The following is an 18785-nucleotide window of genomic DNA, read 5'->3' on the forward strand; positions in this document are numbered from 1 at the left end:
TTTGGGACAAAAGTAATGCAAATTCATCTCACAAGGCACTACTGAAAAGGAACAAAATGATACGGCATTTCTAATTTTCAAAGATACTTAGACTTAAAAAGAGAAGCCAAAGGTTACTCCTTTCTAATGGAGACACACCAATTAGGTCTTCCACATTCGACCCTCCTTAGCATCTTGATAAAGCTGATGCAAACATCTTGTCAGAGATTTACATCACTACTCCTCATTACTCATTTTGAATTCACTGAAATCTAGTGTCTGGGGCATTTTAGAAATGGTCCCTATATGATGCAGCAAAGTTTAACTGTCAAAATAAGACAGATCTACTGAGGCCAAAATGGGCTTTGGTGTTACACATCAAAGATGCCATAGGATGAGACACCACGGACCAGAAGGCTGAACTTGAAGCAGTCCAGAATTCTGGGGTCCAAACACGGGGATGGAATGTGACAAAGGAAAGGCCTTCAGCACCAGTGGCTCTCGTGAGGGACACCACTGCTGGCTGAGTCAGGGGTCACGGGTCACGTGTGCGCTGCCTGGCCGGCTCTGTGCCATGGGCACCCACAGGCTCCCAGTCCCACTGAATGTACCAAATAACCTAGTGCGCGCTCTCCCACGAGTGTTCAGATGGACCTATTTCCAATTATATTTGGAGAAAATGAGCACTCAGGGTTTTCAAGTGGTCATGTAGCGTATATATATTTTTGAGCATTTCAATCACTTTTAAGCACCCATAACTCTTTTTGGAAATGCCATAATTTGTCTTGTTTACTCATGAGCAGATAAAAAGTCTAGAAAGTAAGCAACATAGGGATGGGATCCCCACATGAATGTCCCAAACAAGAAGCCACGAACGCTTGTTCATAACCATCATTTTTCTGTCTTAGAAGGGTAATGCTATGGCACCAAGATTAAAAAAAAAAAAAATGTGGGGATAGTGCAAATTTCCAAATGGCACACTCGTCTTGGGTCCTATTCTCTGAGCTCAAGTCACAAGTGTGATGGGCTATACCTCTGAGCAGGGAGGGCCCTGGCAAGACGCACTCCCTCCCTAGGAGCAAATGCTGATGGAAGGCAGGTGACACGGGATGGACGGGAGGGGGACCGTACCTCCCTGTGGTCTGCTGGGGCAGCTAGAAGACTCTGAGGCTCAGTGAAGATAAGGACGCATATGACATGGTGGTGCATGGTCTTCAGAGCATCCCACAAATGTCTCACGTGCATCACTTACAAACAACATGAAATGGGTTTGCACATATTGCCTTCCTCTCTTTCTCATTTTGCTGCAGTCTGGTGAGAACTGCATCTCTATTGTTAGTCCTTAAATGGTATTTGGGAACCACTCTTCTCCCTTTTCCAGGGAAGAACTGGGAATAATGGGAAAAGGTGGGAAGATCCAACAGCTGACCATCTCAGGAACTGCCTGAGGAAGGCAACACAGCCTGTGCAAGGGCCTCTGGGGATGGGGAGGGGAAAGGCAGGCTGAGAGCACCCCTACATGGGAGGGTGCACAAACTTGAGCCTATATAAGAGCAAGAGAGGGTCAGAAAGTGGGGCCGAGACACCAAACAGGAATTCAGAGCAGGGAACCAGAGAAGGAGAAGCAGGATCTGGGGCCCAGTGCAGGGAGAGTAAAGGGCTCTGGTGGGTTCAGCCCACATGAGGGACAAAGAGCAGTGGTCCTCACGTCGACCTGTCACCACTCTCCACCCCTCATGTCTCTTTCTTTTTTCCCCTATCCTTGATCCCTCTCGGATACAGGAGTGCTCTCTTCACCTTAATTGACATCATATGAAGGTAAAAAAGTAACCAGTAAATACTGATTAAAATTTTATGTTTACCCTTCTGCATTTTTAAAAAGAAGCCAAGGTGAACCTCCTCTCTTTTAATCCCTCCCAGATTCCTGGCATCTGACCCAATGAAACAGAATAATATTTGTCCAGACATCCTGTTACAAGAGAAGTCCAGACAAATACCTTTTTCTTGCCAAATGCCTTAATATTCAAGACTGCTAATTTTTCTAACTCTCTCTTGTGACAACATAGCTCAGGCTCTTGATAGGGATGAACAGTAGGATGAGAACAGAGAAAGAACAGAAAGTCCAAACCAGTTAGAGTGCGTGTGACTAGAGCTATGTGTCGCCAATGGCTGTAAAGAGCACCATCCTTTTCTATTTTTCCAGGATAAGTGCAAATTTTAGCATTAGGTCTGCGAAGTGGACAACAAATACGGCAAAAATAAAAAAGCAGGGCTGGTTGGGGGAACTGTGCACACGAGTGTAGTGGCGCATGTATTCTGAGCGGGATCCCCAGGGGTGGTGGGGGGATTGGTCTAGGCTGCCACTTGTCCATCTATTCATGCAGTTCCCCTTCGGGCCAAAGCCCCACAAAGGCAAGAAGCCTGGCTGAGAAACCCCTCTGAACTAGAGTTTGAATTTAGTGGACCATTTACTGGGCCGGAGAGAGACGAAACATGGGGCGTTGGCCTCTTTCATAGCAGGTCCCCAGGTACGGAGCTTCGGTGATCCATAGAGTAGAGCACTGTGACTCACCAGCCACAACCAACTGCACCCATCCATCACTTGCACAGATGTGCCACCCCGATAGGTGCTCTATAAAACTAACAATAATCTGCCAGAAGTTTCCAATGAAAAGGAAACCAAAATGAAATTTAAGAAATTCCATCCATGGGGCGCCTAGGTGGCACAGTCAATTAAAGCAGCTGACTCTGGATTGCGGCTCAGGTCCTGATCTCAGGGTGGTGAGACTGAGGCCTGTGTCAGGCTCTGTGCTCAGCATGGAGTCTGCTTGAGATTCTCGCTCCTTCTCCCTCTGCTCCTTCTCCCCACTTCCATGCACGTGTGCTGTCTCTAATAACATGAACTAAATAACATCTTAAAAAAAAAAAAGAAAGAAAGAAATTCCACCCAAATGCATTTTATTCAACTGAGCTCCTTACATATTTTTCCCTTTCTGTATTGTTAAATTTCATCATGACATGAAATTCTTAGGAGGGAAGCAGCAAAATGTAGAGACTCTAACAATTTTTTTGGAGGCTGCCAAGTGTACCCTGATGGACACTGTAGGGCACCCCTGTGAGACGGAATTATGGCAATGTCTACAGAGCAAGTTACAGGAGTTACACCAGACCCCCCCACAATAGGCAAAGCTTTGCTCTTCTCTCTCTTTTTTTTTTTTTTGCTCTTTTTTTTTTGCTCTTCTCTCTTTTATAAGGAACAGAAACAGGAGAAAATATTCTTACAAAGATCACACAGACCTAAGTCTACCGTTCCTAGAAGGCCGAATGTCTCTCTTAGTTCAAAATTTCTAGTGAGCACCAGAAGGAAGGAGTCTATGGCCCTGTTTTTGTTACCTCCTAACCAAATGTCTCTACTTCCACGGTCCATTTCCTCTTGAAAGCACCCTTTTCTCATCCTGCCTATGTTTTTCTGCAGGTGTCTACAGAGGCGTGTCAAAGCCGATGCCGCCGCTTAAGGTGAGTGCGATGCACCAAGCAGCCTGATCAGGGGCCTGCGTTTGGCCTCCCTACCTCCTCTTCTCCCTCTTCCTGGTACTGCTCATCAACATTATCCTCCTGCTGGTCTGGGTTTCCTGCCATCTGTTGAAACAAAAAGGGGAAGCTCAGGTTACTGAACACTGGAGATGAGTTTTACAATACGCTCAAAGGGAGGGCAGGCTTGCTGCCATAAAAAATGTACTTTTGATGCATCGGTGGCCAGGAAATGATGACTAATCCTTCCCAACACAAAACCTAGGAGGTGTGTCACCCTCTCTCTCTCTCAGTGTGGGCCTAACATTTCACACAATGGCTCAAAAACCAACCAAAGAGGCAAACCTTCCGTCAGTGTGTGTTCGGACTAACCCTGCATCCACCAAGCAGTTACTACTAAGATGCCCGGATTTAAACCCTCTGTAGTAGCATCTGCTTACCACTAAATGCTCCTCCATTTCTCCGTTCTCTTGCTTTTGACTGCTTTGCTTTGGTTCTTCATTTTCATCTGGCAAATTTTCTTCTCTCACTTGCTCAGCTTCCTCAAATTCATCTTCGCCTTGATTATTGGGGTCATCTGCTGGGTTTATATCCTCTACAGCTGCCCTCTGCAAAATTTTAATAAAAAGCAACCACTACTTCGACATCCAGGATCAAATTTAATGTCACTGGAAAGACCACACACTGGCGGAAAATGAAATCGTCCTTCACCAGACTGTTCAGATCTATCCCTGCCAAGACTGGCAAGTACACATCCCACTGTCAGAAGAGAAAACCTTGGCTTTGTTTGTCAGAGGCTGACGGAATCAGAACAAACAGCGCCTGCTGTCTGCAAGCGATTCTAAAACGGTCCCCCAAATTCGATCACGAGAAATGTGAGCATGACAAACGGACAGCGAGAGAAGTAGTTAATAAAAGCTAAGGGGATCCCTGGGTGGCGCAGCGGTTTAGCGCCTGCCTTTGGCCCAGGGTGCGATCCTGGAGACCCGGGATCGAATCCCACGTTGGGCTCCCGGTGCATGGAGCCTGCTTCTCCCTCTGCCTATGTGCTCTCCCTCTGCCTATGTCTCTCTCTCTCTCTCTGTGACTATCATTAAAAAAAAAAAAAAAAGCTAAAAGACCAAGTAGGAGAAATCATTAAGATGAGGGATGGAGATGGGCAAACTGTAACTCCTTTCGTGAGTATGTTGATTTTGATACAGACACAAGCAATGTTTCACGTGTTAAGTGGGTGGACAGTAGGCAAAGAGCGAGGAGGCCCCACCACAGAGGACCCAAGAAAGCGGCTGTGGAGGAGACAAGGGGCTAAGCCAAATGCAAGCACTCAGTTTCTAGCATGGAACAAATTTCTGTACGACACACACCACCATGAAAGAGAGACACTGCAGCAGCCAGAGACAGGAGGAAACACACAAACACACACACACACACACACACAAACGAGCTAACCCAGTCTTCAGCAACGTATCTTGAAAAACCTCTCCCCCGCCCGCCGTCCCGCACAGCAGCTCTCGGGTTTGCTGTTCCACAAATGCCCTTCACGATATCAACCTGAGAATCATCTCTATTTTCCTCCACTCAAACTCCCAGAGCACCTCTCAAAATAATGCATGTCCTCATAAAGATTCAGATTTTAAAGCCCGAGCTGGGCAGAAACGGTAATGCTTGCGGGAGCTTCTTGATCACTCCAGGGTCACCAACAGGACACTTAACCGAAGTGGCAAATGCTGCCCAGAGAGGAGGCCTCAGAGTGAGATTTGGTCTCTGTCGGTGTTCTCCGGACAACACGATTCTACTCCAATCCAATTCACCTCGGAGCCTTGAACGTGGTCAAGAGCTCAGCGCGCGGTCTCGCTGACTTATTGTGCGCACACCCCCGGTTGTACACTTCTTGCAAGTGCAGATGACACTCTTCTTGGGAATATAGAGTGACAAAGCATCACCTTCACACGACGCCAATCACTCCACAATCTCTTGTTGTAAAGATTTCTTTTTGTGCATTATCGATAGTGCGTGTGAAAGCATGGGGAAAACGTAACACATTCTCTTCAGGAAAAAAAGTACCCAAAGCTTTTGCAAGGGCCCACAAAACGTACACACCAAGTACGTTTGGGTCCAACCCTAACCAAGTAATAAATAAAGTTGAATAGGCAAGGTTGTTCCATCCAAATCAAACGGACGACCAGTTATAACTCAGTGAAGCCAGACAAAATTTTTTTAATTATATAAAAAAATTGAAAATAGATGAGACAGAGAGACAATTAGACTAACACTTTCTAATTAAAAGAAGGAATGGGAGGAAGGCCACCAGTGTGTTCTCCAGAGCCTGTCAACCGCTGACGGGAGAGTCAAGGGTTATAGTCAAGTAGCCAAAGGTACACGGCAGGCCCCAGAGGCCAGGTGCCTGGAACAGGCGTCCTTTTGCTGCCCCTCCATCCCTCTCAGACAGGCACACCTGCTCCCCTGCCGCTGTGACTACAGACTCTCGTCCTGTCACAGTCTCTAGCTGTGTCCTGCTCTCTGGAGCACCTGCTCTTTCCTGAGCGAACTGTCACAAGCGCGGCTCCAGTGACCACAGAAGGACTGTGCTTTGCCACAGCCTCGCACACGTAGAAAAGTCACCCGGGGACTTGAGGTGGCTATCAGGAAGCTTTCCCAATGACTGTCACAGAGCCATATGGATCCCTCTTTCCATACAAGCAAGACCCATATGACAGCATCGACTGAATTTCACAAGCACAGTAGTTGACTTACTAGCACAAGAGGACAGTAAGTTGTAAAACGCATCTACACACATGCACGAGAACACACTCACTGGACACTTGCTTGCCTGGTCGGGGTCCTCTCCCAGGAAACACAAAGAACATTCCCCGTTAGTAGGTCTCTACCAATTTATATTCTAATTCTGCTACAGCCCCATGGTACTTGAGCAGTTTTGTCTTTTTTTTTTTTTTTTTCATTTCTCAAGCTACACGTCCTTACCGATGTTATTAATTAAAATGGTCCCTGCCTGCTGGGAGATGACAGTCACACGACACACACAGTGCTCCAGCGCGCTGGTCAATGGGCCCCTAATGGTCAGCTTCCTTCCTCCAGTTCTCTAACTCCCACACTTGCTCTTTTTTTTTTTTTAAATCTTTCAGAATGACTGCATATTTCGAGCCTCTCAATATTGCTTTTCTCAGTCTTACTTTTACTAATATAGAAGTTGGCAGAGGGAAACTCCTCCTACGTTTTCCCGGAACAACTTCTGGGCCGGTCTCCTCACACAAGCACCCTCGGTTTACAGTTAGCGACACTGCTTATGCCATCACACAAGCCACCTTCCTTCTGCGCCGACATAACAGACACATCTGCAGCCGGAGCTGGAGCCAGAGGCTTGGTGTCGGGCAAACCTTTGAGTTTCCTTCCCGCCTTGGGGGCTTCCAAGTGTGGTGACCAAGAGAGGGGACACTTACATCTGCCTCAGACTCCGGATCGGCTTCGTGGGGCCCGTGATCTTGAGGCTCACGTCCATTCTCTGGGTCGTCCTCTGCTTCATCTTGGTGATGGTTGTCCCTCTCATAGGCTAGCAAATCGAAGGGATGACATCAGTGCAGGTGAACCGGACGGGACTGTGCCCCTTCAGTCCCAGAAAAGCCCCCAGTGGGCTTTCCTCCAGACCACTTCACCCAATCTCTCCTCCAGAGAGGCTAGTTCACTGCAAAGCATACATCTCAGCTTTTCTGAATAAAACTATGTTCCCTTCCCCAGACTGTGTGTCTCAGGAGATAGCGTGGGTAAGCGATGCCATGCTTACCTTCTAAAACAAATATTTATGAGGGCAGCTGCATCCCCCCCTCCTTGTGATGCAAACGATAACCAGAACTTCCTCACTACAGGAAAGCCCAGTCCACTGGATGCTGCTGCTATTATCAGCTGATTTGGGGTACCATGAGAGGAAACAGCAGGGAACCAGAAGAAGATGGTAACGTCTCAGGAGACGGAAGAAAGAACAACCCCATCTGTGGAGCTCAAAGCCAATCTAGCCCATCCTGTGTGGTCCGATATGGCAACGATGAGGGCGGCCACCACAAAGATGCATCTCGCACACACATTTACTTGCTGCTTAAAGCAAAACGTAATTTTTTTTTCCGGGGGAAAAAAAAATTTCCATAAAGGGAATTTAGATAAGAGCGTACAAAGCGAAGAACAAACAACTTTTTAAGTAAGTTGTGAGAGGAAAGGTTAAGTATATAGAGAGTATTTAGCTTACAGAAAATAGGGATGCAAGGTAACTTACCATCAGGTTTCAAGTGCACCAAGGGATTCATTAAATAAATAAGAGAGCAAACTGTTCTCCCGTCTTACTGATAATGGAACAAAAAAGCTTAAAGTGCCGTACAGGGGGACATAAGGAAAACGATTCCTTGACTATAAGGGCTATAAAATATCAGAAGAGGCTATGCAGAGAGTTTGGGTAATCACCTTCTTTTAGGCTCTTTTAAAAAAAGGATACCTGTCTGAGTGTTAGAGTTGCCAGAGAGGCTACTTTCTAGTTGTTACACAGCAAGTGATATTTGATAAATTACACAGGAGCCGCTCACCACCAGTGAAAGCTACTATTGCCTTAATTTGAAAAACTTTTAAAGGCAATGATCCAAAGGCTTTCAAGGTAAGGTGAAAATGGAGCCATTTCCCAGAGTACAGCAGCCCGGGGATAATGTGTCAGAAATAACAGTTCCGTATACAAAAAGCCTAAACGACAGGAAAAACATCAGAAAGGAAATACATGATCTCGAATAGTCTGGGCCACCAACGAGCACCGTTCCGGAGGACTGGCAAACACCTAACACCGACAACAAAAAAAGACACGCAGCACACAGACCTCCCTTGTGTGTACTCACACGTGCCCACTGCACTGGGTTGATAATCTGTATTACCAAGTAATCCAATTAACATATGCATCATCTAAGAAGTCTCACCACCTCCTTCCTCTTCTTGGATGCCCTGGTCCTCCGCGCCCTGGACGATATCATGATCCATAGCATCGTAGCGAGCTTGCTGCCTGTAACGGCACAAACATGATCAGTCCAGTGACAAATTAAGGAGCACAACTGGCCATAAGTCAGTTATATTTAACGGTAGTAATAAATGCATTTTTCCCCGTTTTCTTAAAGAGTCAGATTTTTTTTTTTTTTACACCTTTTGCTATCAGGCTTCGTAAGGATTCCAGATACGATTTCAAAGGATGCCTTGAAAGAGTGAAGACACCTTTGAAGTGATGAAGTAAAACACAGTCATCACCAAACCTGCTAGGTTATTTTGAGAGCTACACTAAGCTTAGAGACCTAACATTTTTAATCGGGGGGGGGGGGGGGGGGGGGAGGGACATTTATTTTAAAATGTTTAAAAAAACATTTGTTTTAAAAATGAAACATCTGGACGTTTAACTTTCAAGTCGTCGTCCTGCCCCAGCCAGGGGAGCCCCTCAGGCTCACAGGTAACACACACACAAAGCTACTGCCATCTGCTGATGGGATCAAGGGGGGGGGGGTGTGCCCAGGTCATGATCCCAGGGTCCCGGGTTCGAGTCCCCCGTGTTGGGCTCCCAGCTCAGGGCGGAGTCTGCGTGCAGAGTCTGCTTCTCCCCCTCCCCTGTCCCTCCTGTGTCCCCTCTCTCGCTCACTCTGTCTCTCTATTAATAAGATCTTCAGAAATTAAAAATAAGTAAGGAGGACACGGGGCGGGGCCAGGAGGCTACCGGAGCTGCTCGGGGGGCCGCGGCCGCCCGTCCTCGGGGCCCGCCTGCCTCTGCCGGGCCGCCCCGGCCAGGAGCTGCTGCTGCCGCTGCCTCCACGCGTGGCCCTGCAGCCTCTGCTGGCGCCCGGCCTCCTGCTGCTCCCTCGGCCGCTGCTCCAGCTGCTCCTCGGACGCCGGTCGGAGTCTGGTGGCCGGCCCGGCCGAAGGACGCACCTGGGGGACAACGAGCTGCAGCTGAGCAAGGCATCGGGACCTCTGGGGCGCCTCCGCCTCGTTTCTCACGACAGGCTCAGGAGGCAGGGCCGGCGGAGCGAACCCCTGGAGTCAGGTGAGTAGATGCAAAGGCCCCGGGCGCCTGCCTCCCACCCTCGATCGCCCGGAGTGGCCGGCGTCCCGGCAGGTGTTCAGTGTGCTCCCTCTCACGAGGAAGGGGACACAACAGAAGAACGCCGTTTTGGACCGTAATTAAGTGTTATGTTCGCAAGGCTCTGCCGTAAGCGGGCGCTTGGGGACCTTCACGTTAACTGGGGCAGTGCTTCCAGGAAGAGTTGAAGATGCAAGGATGCCAATTAATACTAGGAGTGCATAACCAATCTCAGGCTACCCTGAGCCAGAAAGAAAAAAGAGAAAAGAGAAAAGAAAAATAAATAAATGAAAGAAGAAAAGATAAAAGGAAAAGGAAAAGGAAAGAAAAAAGAAAGCCAATTTCAGATATTTGTGGAGAGACAAAGACCAAATTCTTCAGGACGCCAGGGTGGTGGGTGGCTTAGCACTTGAGCATCTGCCTTCAGCTCAAGGCGTGATCCTGAGGTCCTGGGATCGAGTCCCACATCGGGCTCCCTGCATGGAGCCTGCTTCGCCCTCTGCCTGTGTCTGTCTCTCTGTGTGTCTCATGAATAAATAAAATCTTAAAAAAAAAAAAGTCTTCAAAGAAAAAGAGAATGCATGAGAACAAAGTACCTTCCAATGAAAGGAAGAACTGATGCAGGAATCCTTAAACTCTGCTCCCCACTGGGCTACCCACCACTCTCTCCTGCCCACCCTCTCTCCCAACCAACACAAGCACAAGCAATTTTCACCAAAGGAAAGAAGGTGCAGGGGTGAGGGAAATCAAACCGACGGGGGAATTACTTTTGAAGAAAGCTATGAGGGACACAAGGCTGGGAGAGGCTTCTCCATGCGAAGTGCGCAACAATGTGGAAGTACAACAGAGGCCTTTGCATCTACTCAGCCCAGAGCCTCAACCAGCTTGAAGTCTTAGAGTCTGAGGCCACACAAAGCTTCAGAGTCATAAATAAAAGGTGATCAGCATCTATGGAAAGGCCAAGTAGCCCACGGCTAGGTATCGGCTTAGAGACAGCAGAAGAGAGACAGCCCTCTGCGTTCAGTGTTGCTTCCAGTTCTTTTAAAGTATGATGTCTCATAAAAATGGATTTTCTAAAGGGAAAAAGCCTTACTTCTGTGAGAAGGCAGGCTCTGTAGGGGGAGCCAGAGCAGGGACTGGTTAAACATACTCACCCAGTGGGGCATTCTTAAGTGCTAAGATCAGCCTTTTGACAACCTAATAACCACCTTGAAGATGAATGTGCAAAAGCCAACCTACCATTTGATAGTAAATGAACAGGGAGAGGGAGGCTTTTGAGTCTAGAAAATGAGACCCTTCTCGGCCTCAAGATGCTGGTGGGACTTGAGCACGTTCTGGGAAGTGCCCAGTCAGGCGCTCATGCCTCCTCCTACTGCTCAAGGAAGGGAGCGTGATGCTCCCTTGTGATGTGCTGCTCGCAAAGAAAATACACACACCGACAATAGCCTTCTCCTCCCACCGGGCATCTTCCTGAGCCACGTGAGCAGCTAAGCCACGAACATTACAATAGAAAGCTTAAGCATGTGCATTCAACGTTTAGTGAAGTCCCTCAATTTTTATTTGAGAGACTGTCAGATATGGGGAGGCTTTTTCAGTGTTTACAAGCAAAGCCACGTTCCCTATCCCAGCTGACAAAACATCATCCTGGTGGACAGGAAGTGGATGACCTCTTACCTCAGCCGGAGCGTGACCCCCTAGAAGGTTGGCTTCTTCTCTGGCTTCATGCTGTTCCTTCCATTCCCGATGCTGTTCCTTCCATTCCCGATCCTGCTCCTCTGGAGATGGATCGTGTTCCTCCTCCAGATGCTCAGCCTGCCCGACCTGCTCCATCGCTTCCTCTTCCAGGGCCTTTCTGTGCTCCTCTTCCACCTGCCGCTCCTCGGGTTCTCGGGGTTCCGCGTCGTGCTGGTTCAGATCTGCTGGAGCCTGAAAGTCTGCCTCCTTCTGGGTGGGAGGGTAAAGTTTTGATTCTTCTGTTCTCCTGGGAACTGCTTCATGTGTCTGCCACGCATCACTATTTCGAGACACCTAGGCCAAGCACATCACTGGAAATGACACTCTTCCATTTTGAAAACAGTGACATAATCTCTATGGGGTTACAACATAAGCAAAACCCTGGCGTCTAGAAGTAGAGAGTCCTCACTGAAAAGTATGGCTGCAGTGGAGTCACTTAACGCTTCTCACTATGTAATCTCACTTATAAAAGAGAGAGAACATAAGCAAAATTTCATCTCAGAAACAATACGGTTAAGTAGTTCAAAAGTAAAGCCTGCACGTGACCACATCTCAGCAGACCCTTCCCTCAAAAGCAATCTAACTCCTGTTTCTCCTTTAAAACAAAAGGGAAAAAATCCCTCAGCCTTCAAGTAATGCAGTGTCTATGTCACCTGCTTCAATGTAAATTCTGTTTTCAATAAGGATTTGAAAGAGTGGGACACCTGGCTGGCTCAGTTGGAAGAAGGTGTGACTCCTGACCTCAGGGTTGTGAGTTCGAGCCCCATGGAGGTGTGTAAAGATCACTTAAATGAATAAAACTTTAAAAAAATATATAATTTGAAAAGAGAAGGACAAGATCAAGTTGAAGATGAATTGGGTTTATTTTTTATTAACTAATAAAAAAAATTGCCATTACTAATAGATGCCCATGGTAGCTGCAAATAGTGCTCATTAAACCAAATATAAGAAAATATTTTTTTTATGTACTAAATAGCATTTCCTCGTAGATCAGAGGAAATATTTTGTATTTTGTATCGCTAATACAGAAAAGTCAACATAAAAAAAGGCATATCTTTTTACAGAGGACTCCTCTTCTAAAATTGGTTGATTTAAATGGATTTTCCTGGATTTAAAGTTTCAGAGATTTCCATGTGATCTTCATTACTTAGAAAAGAGGGGCAAAGAAGAGATGATACAATATCATAAGAAAATATATCACTCCTCCCCTCGTCCAATCTTCTTTGGTCAGACTGTTCTTCCAAATTGAAATAAACGTGAAGCCCTCTTCTTAAATTAGCAAAACTATAACTGAGAAACTGGATTGATTAATTGAATGAATGAATGAATGAGTGAAATGAATGGAGGAAGAAAGTCCTCTCTCAGACATCTGAGGACAACTTCTGGAGATATGTCTTACCAATGTCCTCACATACCTGGCACGTTTGACCTAATACTGCCCTGGCTTTATACGAAATATTTCTCTAAGGGGCCCTAAGTGCTTTCAGATACGTGCCAATTATCTCCACAGCCATTCCCATGAGAAAGGTGACAGCAGAGAACTACCAACCCCACCTCCCAGATGAAAAAACTGAAGGTCTAAGGCATTAAAAGATAAATTAATCCAGTAAACTGGTAGTGAGACCAGGAGAGAGAACAGAACCAATTCCCAGGCCAGGGATCTGGTCATGTCTTCTTAATAGTAGCAGACAAGGGTCCAGAAGGACACAGAAGGTCCCGTCTGTAAAGGAATGAAGGCTTCCATGAGGTCCTCTCACAGCAACTGAATGATTCCCATAAGATGGTAACTCAGGACACAGCTCTCAAACATTCACTGTTAAAAACAACTTCCTTGGGGAGACACATAGACATATTTGCCATTTTTTATGCATGTGATTAAAACAACAATATGTGAGAATTAAAGATAAGGATGACCCTACTTTGGATGTCCCTCTTATAAGATAGTCTTCGGCAAAACCTCAATTTTTATGAAAAGCAGAAATTAAAAAAAAAAAAAGGGTGGATTAAGAGACTAGCACTCATACCTTTGATGGCTTTATAAAGACCTCTTAAATACAACGTTTGGCTTGTTCTGTGTGGACCTAGCAGTGCATCAAGTTCGACTGTATCAGCAACTTCAACACGAGTGGGCTGTCAACACCCTCATGATCATTCAGTCTTCTCACTCCACCCCCCCAAAAAGCCAAACGACAAGAACAACAAAAAGAGGTTAAAAAAAAGCTTCAGACACAACAGCTTCTTCAAACCAATAAACCCACCTGAATAAACAAAGCCAGTATTTCCTTCCCAGAAAACACTATAGCAGGAGTTCTCAAAGCATCCTCCCCAGACCAGCTGAATCAGTTACAAATGCAAATCGTCAGGCCTCATCCCAAAATAACTGAACTGGAAATTCTGGGCTAGGGCCCAACTATCTGCGTTAAAACAGCTCTGCCGGGGGCTCCGATATACGTGCAAATTTGAGAACCACTGTTGCACAGGAAGAGGTGGCAATATATAGAGCCGTTCACCTGGTGACAGCATGACGGGGAAGTGACCCGACCGTGGAAGAGCAGTTGGCGCCTCTTACCTCCCGTGGCTCTCCGGCTGTGTTCTCCCTGGCTGTGTTGTCGCCTCGTGGAGAATGTGTCACCTGGGTCACATTCGGCTGCTCTGCTGGTTCTGGCTTTCGAAGGCTTGGAATCCGATTCAGAGTATCTTTCAACTGTTTATACTCTGCAACTTGCGTCTGTGTATACATTGCACAACCGGATGCCAATTGTACAATGTGAGGAGGGAAAGAGACATGATCGTTCATGGATGGACATTAGGGTTCACTGGAAGCCTAGGCTAAGATATTTTACGTACGTACAAATTAGGAAAAATATGCAGATTATTTCCATGCATTAGCTATTCTTACTTGGACATGCTTACCCATTTTTAAGCACATGCAAATGAGAATTAGACATCAAGGGAACAGAGAAAAAATATCTAAGACAGATGTTAGTTTCTCATGCTATGTTAAACAGTCAGAATTCTTATAAATAACTTTGTGGTATAAATACCATTATTCACAAGGCAGTTTGCAACCAGTGTTATAGCATTAAAAAAAATCTGTTTAAAAATTCACACAATTATATAAATACAAGCGCAGATATCTTTTACCAAATTGGTCTGAGTAATGTTTTCCAGTGAAAAGGAATCCGAAGTTTAAAATAAGTAAATATATATATAAATCGCTCAGGCCACCCCCTTACTCCCCACCCCCTCCATCAACCTGTACTCAAATAGGGTCCCTCACTCTCCAGAAGGCTTCTGGTATTGTGCTCTGCAGATTTAGGAAGGCAACAGCGTAGGCATGAAATGAGCCTAGATTTTTATTCCTCGTTGTGAACCTTCCCTCTTCTAAGGTGATAAAGGTACTCATGTAAGTATTAAATACAATATACTCATATGGGCGTATCTGTGTATATGTGGTGCAGTGTGTATGTGTGTGTGTGTGTGCACAATATTTTTCATACCAGGAGCTAGAAAGGCAGGGAAAAAAAATCAAATACCTTAACTAAGAAAATCAATAGACACTGCTCATACTTAGCTCATCATATGCACCAACACTGTTGTCCTAAAACAGAGATTCTATGTGTGTAAACACACACCTACATAGACACACACACAAAAACCACAGAACTCTTTTCTGGACAAGTTTCCCAGACAGTGCGCACAACAGAGCAGCTGAGTGGAGGCTGGAATCCAGCTGGCGCTCCCGCTGCCCCAGCCGTGCACCCTGGCATAGCGAGTGCTCTTCCACCCTGACGAAGAGGGGCCTTTTTAAATTCTTTTTCCAACTCACACAAAGGTGAAGAAGTTTTCTTATGAAATCTGTCTCAGGGGAGCGCTTCCTTATAATTCGTACAAAGGTATGCCACATGGCTAACAGTGAGTGGCCCTTATCCCAGAGATCTATCAAAACACTTGCATACCAATTTTAGAGGGTCAAAGGCAATCTTTAAAAAAAGACATCTGTCCACATAGTGACACTTTTCGTAAATATTTCTTCTTTCTCCTCCTCCGAGATACATATTTGAAAGCAGTTATGCTGCAGCTCTCAAACATTAGTGTGCATTGAGAATCATGAAGGATCGTGTTAAAAATGCAATCTCCGGGGCCCCCATCCTAGGAACTATGACTCGGTAGGTCTGGGACAAGGCCCAGCTAACTTGATGCAGGGAAGTCTCCAAAAACACCAGCTTATGAGTTACCCGTGACCGTGATGTCAAGAGGACCTAAGCTCTAACCTCAGTTCTGGTCGCTGATCTTAGGCCAGCTATTTTCCCTTTGACTTCCTTGCATTTGGTTATAAAAAAGGGCACAATGTTATAAAGTAGACTGTGAACATTAAATAAAATCCTGTATGAAAAGTTCTTATGATGATCCCAGACACACTGTAAACTCAAATTCTATTTTGTTCTTGCTTTCCCCCACTCGGCTACATTTAAAAATTGGGCTGTTGCTTAGTCTGAGATTTGTGGCCATCACAGCACACAGAATATTCAAATCGGTTTGTCACAATGTTTGCATGAAAAACGGCCTCAAATAAAGTAATACTTGGTAAAAATTGTATAAAGAAGGTTTTAAGTGAAACAATCTCCTAAAGTCCATTTAATTTGTACACGTGTAAAATAATACCACACAGCTATCGCTTCATAGGGAGATATTATATCCAATGACTACCTTGAAAACAAGTCCCACAAACAGATGCTACAGCCTGTGAGATGGGTCAGGGCCCAGCATGTTATGCTTTTCATAATTTTATAAAGACAAAAAATAATACACGGTCTCCTGATTAAGGACAGATAGCTGGTTTTCCTCTTAAATCTTTCCACAGTAGAAAAGTGCAAACCCAGTGGCTAAGCTAGCCATTCCTATTTACTTGCATCTCCTAGAAAGCTGTAAAACACAGTATGGTATCGCTTTCATAAGCTCTCCGACACCTGTATTCGTGCGCTTGCACATTCAGTGCATAAGCACGGAGGGCCTGCTCTGTGCCAGGGGCTGTTCTAGGCTTTGAACAAACAGAATTTATGACTCCTGTTTTTCCTTCTCCATTGACATGAGGTCTCTTATTTTCCATAATTTGACCAAGAACACCTAAGGCTGGTCATAAAAGGAGCGTGCGTAGGCTGGAATATGGGAGCGAAGGAGGGGGGAATGGAAGAAAAAGTCTGACAGTCATGTAGTTGGGAGCTAGCATCATAAAATCCTGTAGATCCTAGAAGAAGAGTCACCACAGGTCAGAGAGTGGCAAAAGACCATACAGATGGGACCATCTCTGGGATTTAAACAAGCATTAGCCCATTGCGTGTAGGATAGAAGTGGTCACAGGTACCACACTACCGGTGCAAAACCTCATCAAAGGACTGATTTCATATTCTCTTGATTGAATTTCGAAAGCATGCATGATCCTCAGGATCAGGAGAGCTGTGTGTCCGAAGGAACTCACTCAAGATTGGCTTGTCAGAGACCACATGCATAAAGGAATTCGGAAATGTTAAGCAGATTGTGACAAGAACCCACAGAGGCGGCTACCCTTCTAACCTGTGCAGCCGCTAGTGCACTCTTGTGGTCTTCCAAAGTCACTACAAGCTGTTCATGCTCCGAGAGTAAATTCTTATGCTGTTGCTACACAAAAAAGAATGTTACATGTTGAGATTTAGCATTCCCAGACAGATTCTTCTTCCGCTGCTGACAGTGGTATGAACACCCAAAGGCAGCTTGCTTGTCTGCTTGTCTGCTGTTCTGGTGACACTTGCTACGTTTAAGAAATCGTCGGAGAGAGAGGACGATTTGCTGAAACCGAAAATGCGCTACACCTAAGTATCACAATCCTTTACAATGAGATCAAAACCAAAGGAATGAATATTTCATTATTAATAAACCTTGGCAAATAAAATGCTTATTACAAGGCAACCACCTAGCCAAAGAATCGTTTTGCTACTAATGAAAACGTTTGGATTTTTCAGACCATCTTTTAGCTTACAGGGCAGAAGTGGTCAAAGTACTGGGCACATTCTAGTTTATGCAAAGCCCAGAATAACAGTGTGGATTTGTAATGCAGGTCACTTAAGGGCTGACTAGTCAAGCCATTCTACAGAGTAAAGCAGGCCAATGCCAAGCAAACGCTCCGTCTTGTTTTACCTTGACGTCTTGAAGCTGTGTGTGCATGTCTTGGTGTGCTTTCCTTAGTTGTCTGTTTTCTTCTCTCAAATTGTACACGGTTTCTATTTGCGGAAAAAAAAAAATCATGCATAAAGCCTTAGGATTTTTTTTTTTTTTGGCTTTGGATCCCATTATTTTCATATCTAGAACTTCACATAACTATTTTTAGGATTTGTTTTGAACTCCGTACAGTATGCCCAATCAACGACAACTGTATCACTTTGGGATGTGGCATGGATTCAGCTTGATATTCCAATACAATCTGGTTCGGGAGTTTAAATACTTTTAAGGAAGCTACACAGTGTGGAAGTTAAGAATTTCTAATTAGTCAGGAGTTGAAAATGAAGGACTTCTGTCAATAAGCAGGTCCTCAGGAACAAAGTGTAATGGGCATGGATGCTATAAGATTTGAGTCTCTCCACAAATTAAAAAGAAAGTTTCAAAGAGTACAAATCCTTTTTCTCACAGAACCAATAATCTCCACAGACCCCATCAAGTACTTCAAGTACAAAGACAACTCAAGAAATGAAGAGACAGAGAGAAACTCCACTTACCTGTTTAAAAATTCTAAGTATATTTTCTTATTTCTTATATATTTCTTATTTTCTTTCCTGCCTGATGCAAATTCCCCCTCCAACAGCGACAGGACAGTTTTTTCCAGGGCAACAATGTGAGACTATAGCTGCCCAAGGGAAGTCCTATAATCTCTCCCACCTCAAGCCCACTGCTCAAGGAACAGCCTCAGTGACGTAAAGACGCCAGGCCCACCTCTCTTACCCTCTTGGTGATTTTCTCACTTTTGCTGTTTCTGGACACTGGATGTTATAAACTGGCAGCCCCAGGGCTGAATCCAACTCATTTTCTCTTTTTTTTTTTTTTTTTTTTTTGGCCCTTGCAGTCTTGCAGTGTGGGCCTATGCAGAGTGTTCCACATTTGAACCATTTAGAAATCAAGGATCTGGGTCTACTAAGACCTGGCAACACGAGGCCAATTCTCACGTGACAATACTCAGCAGAGGTTGAATGGTGGCAGGGAACATTCTAATTCATTTTGCAACGGGAGACACCTCTGAAAGTGAAAGGGGATGCTGTTAACGACACTGCTGGGACAGGAGGTCTGAGTCTACACTGCGCTGGGCAAACAATCCCTGAGTGGACGTCACCCCCTGCAGACAAAATCCTAATCCTCCAGCGCGGCACTCAGCACTGAGAAAAGTGTCCGTCACCATCTCTTACCATAT

The 18785-nt window shown here is 45.4% G+C and overlaps 1 protein-coding gene across 4 annotated transcripts in view; it reads right to left on the reverse strand.

Annotated features, from left to right (window-relative positions):
- Window positions 1–18785, reverse strand: part of GOLIM4 (golgi integral membrane protein 4) — a 78044-nt gene that overhangs the window by 5978 nt on the left and 53281 nt on the right. Inside the window, exons 6-14 of one of the 4 annotated variants that reach the window (XM_038583817.1) lie at window positions 17525–17607; window positions 16925–17008; window positions 13920–14078; window positions 11291–11644; window positions 9254–9465; window positions 8478–8557; window positions 6969–7078; window positions 3951–4118; window positions 3550–3618 (exon numbers count right to left, since the gene is read on the reverse strand). In XM_038583817.1, the coding sequence (XP_038439745.1) occupies window positions 3550–3618; window positions 3951–4118; window positions 6969–7078; window positions 8478–8557; window positions 9254–9465; window positions 11291–11644; window positions 13920–14078; window positions 16925–17008; window positions 17525–17607 (1319 nt within the window). Of the gene's footprint in view, window positions 1–3549; window positions 3619–3950; window positions 4119–6968; window positions 7079–8474; window positions 8558–9253; window positions 9466–11290; window positions 11645–13919; window positions 14079–16924; window positions 17009–17524; window positions 17608–18785 lie in introns of all 4 variants that reach the window. The other 3 variants (XM_038583816.1, XM_038583819.1, XM_038583818.1) reach the window with 3 other exon arrangements.

Source organism: Canis lupus, chromosome 34 (assembly GCF_011100685.1).
Source record: "Canis lupus familiaris isolate Mischka breed German Shepherd chromosome 34, alternate assembly UU_Cfam_GSD_1.0, whole genome shotgun sequence".
Lineage (NCBI taxonomy): Eukaryota > Metazoa > Chordata > Mammalia > Carnivora > Canidae > Canis > Canis lupus.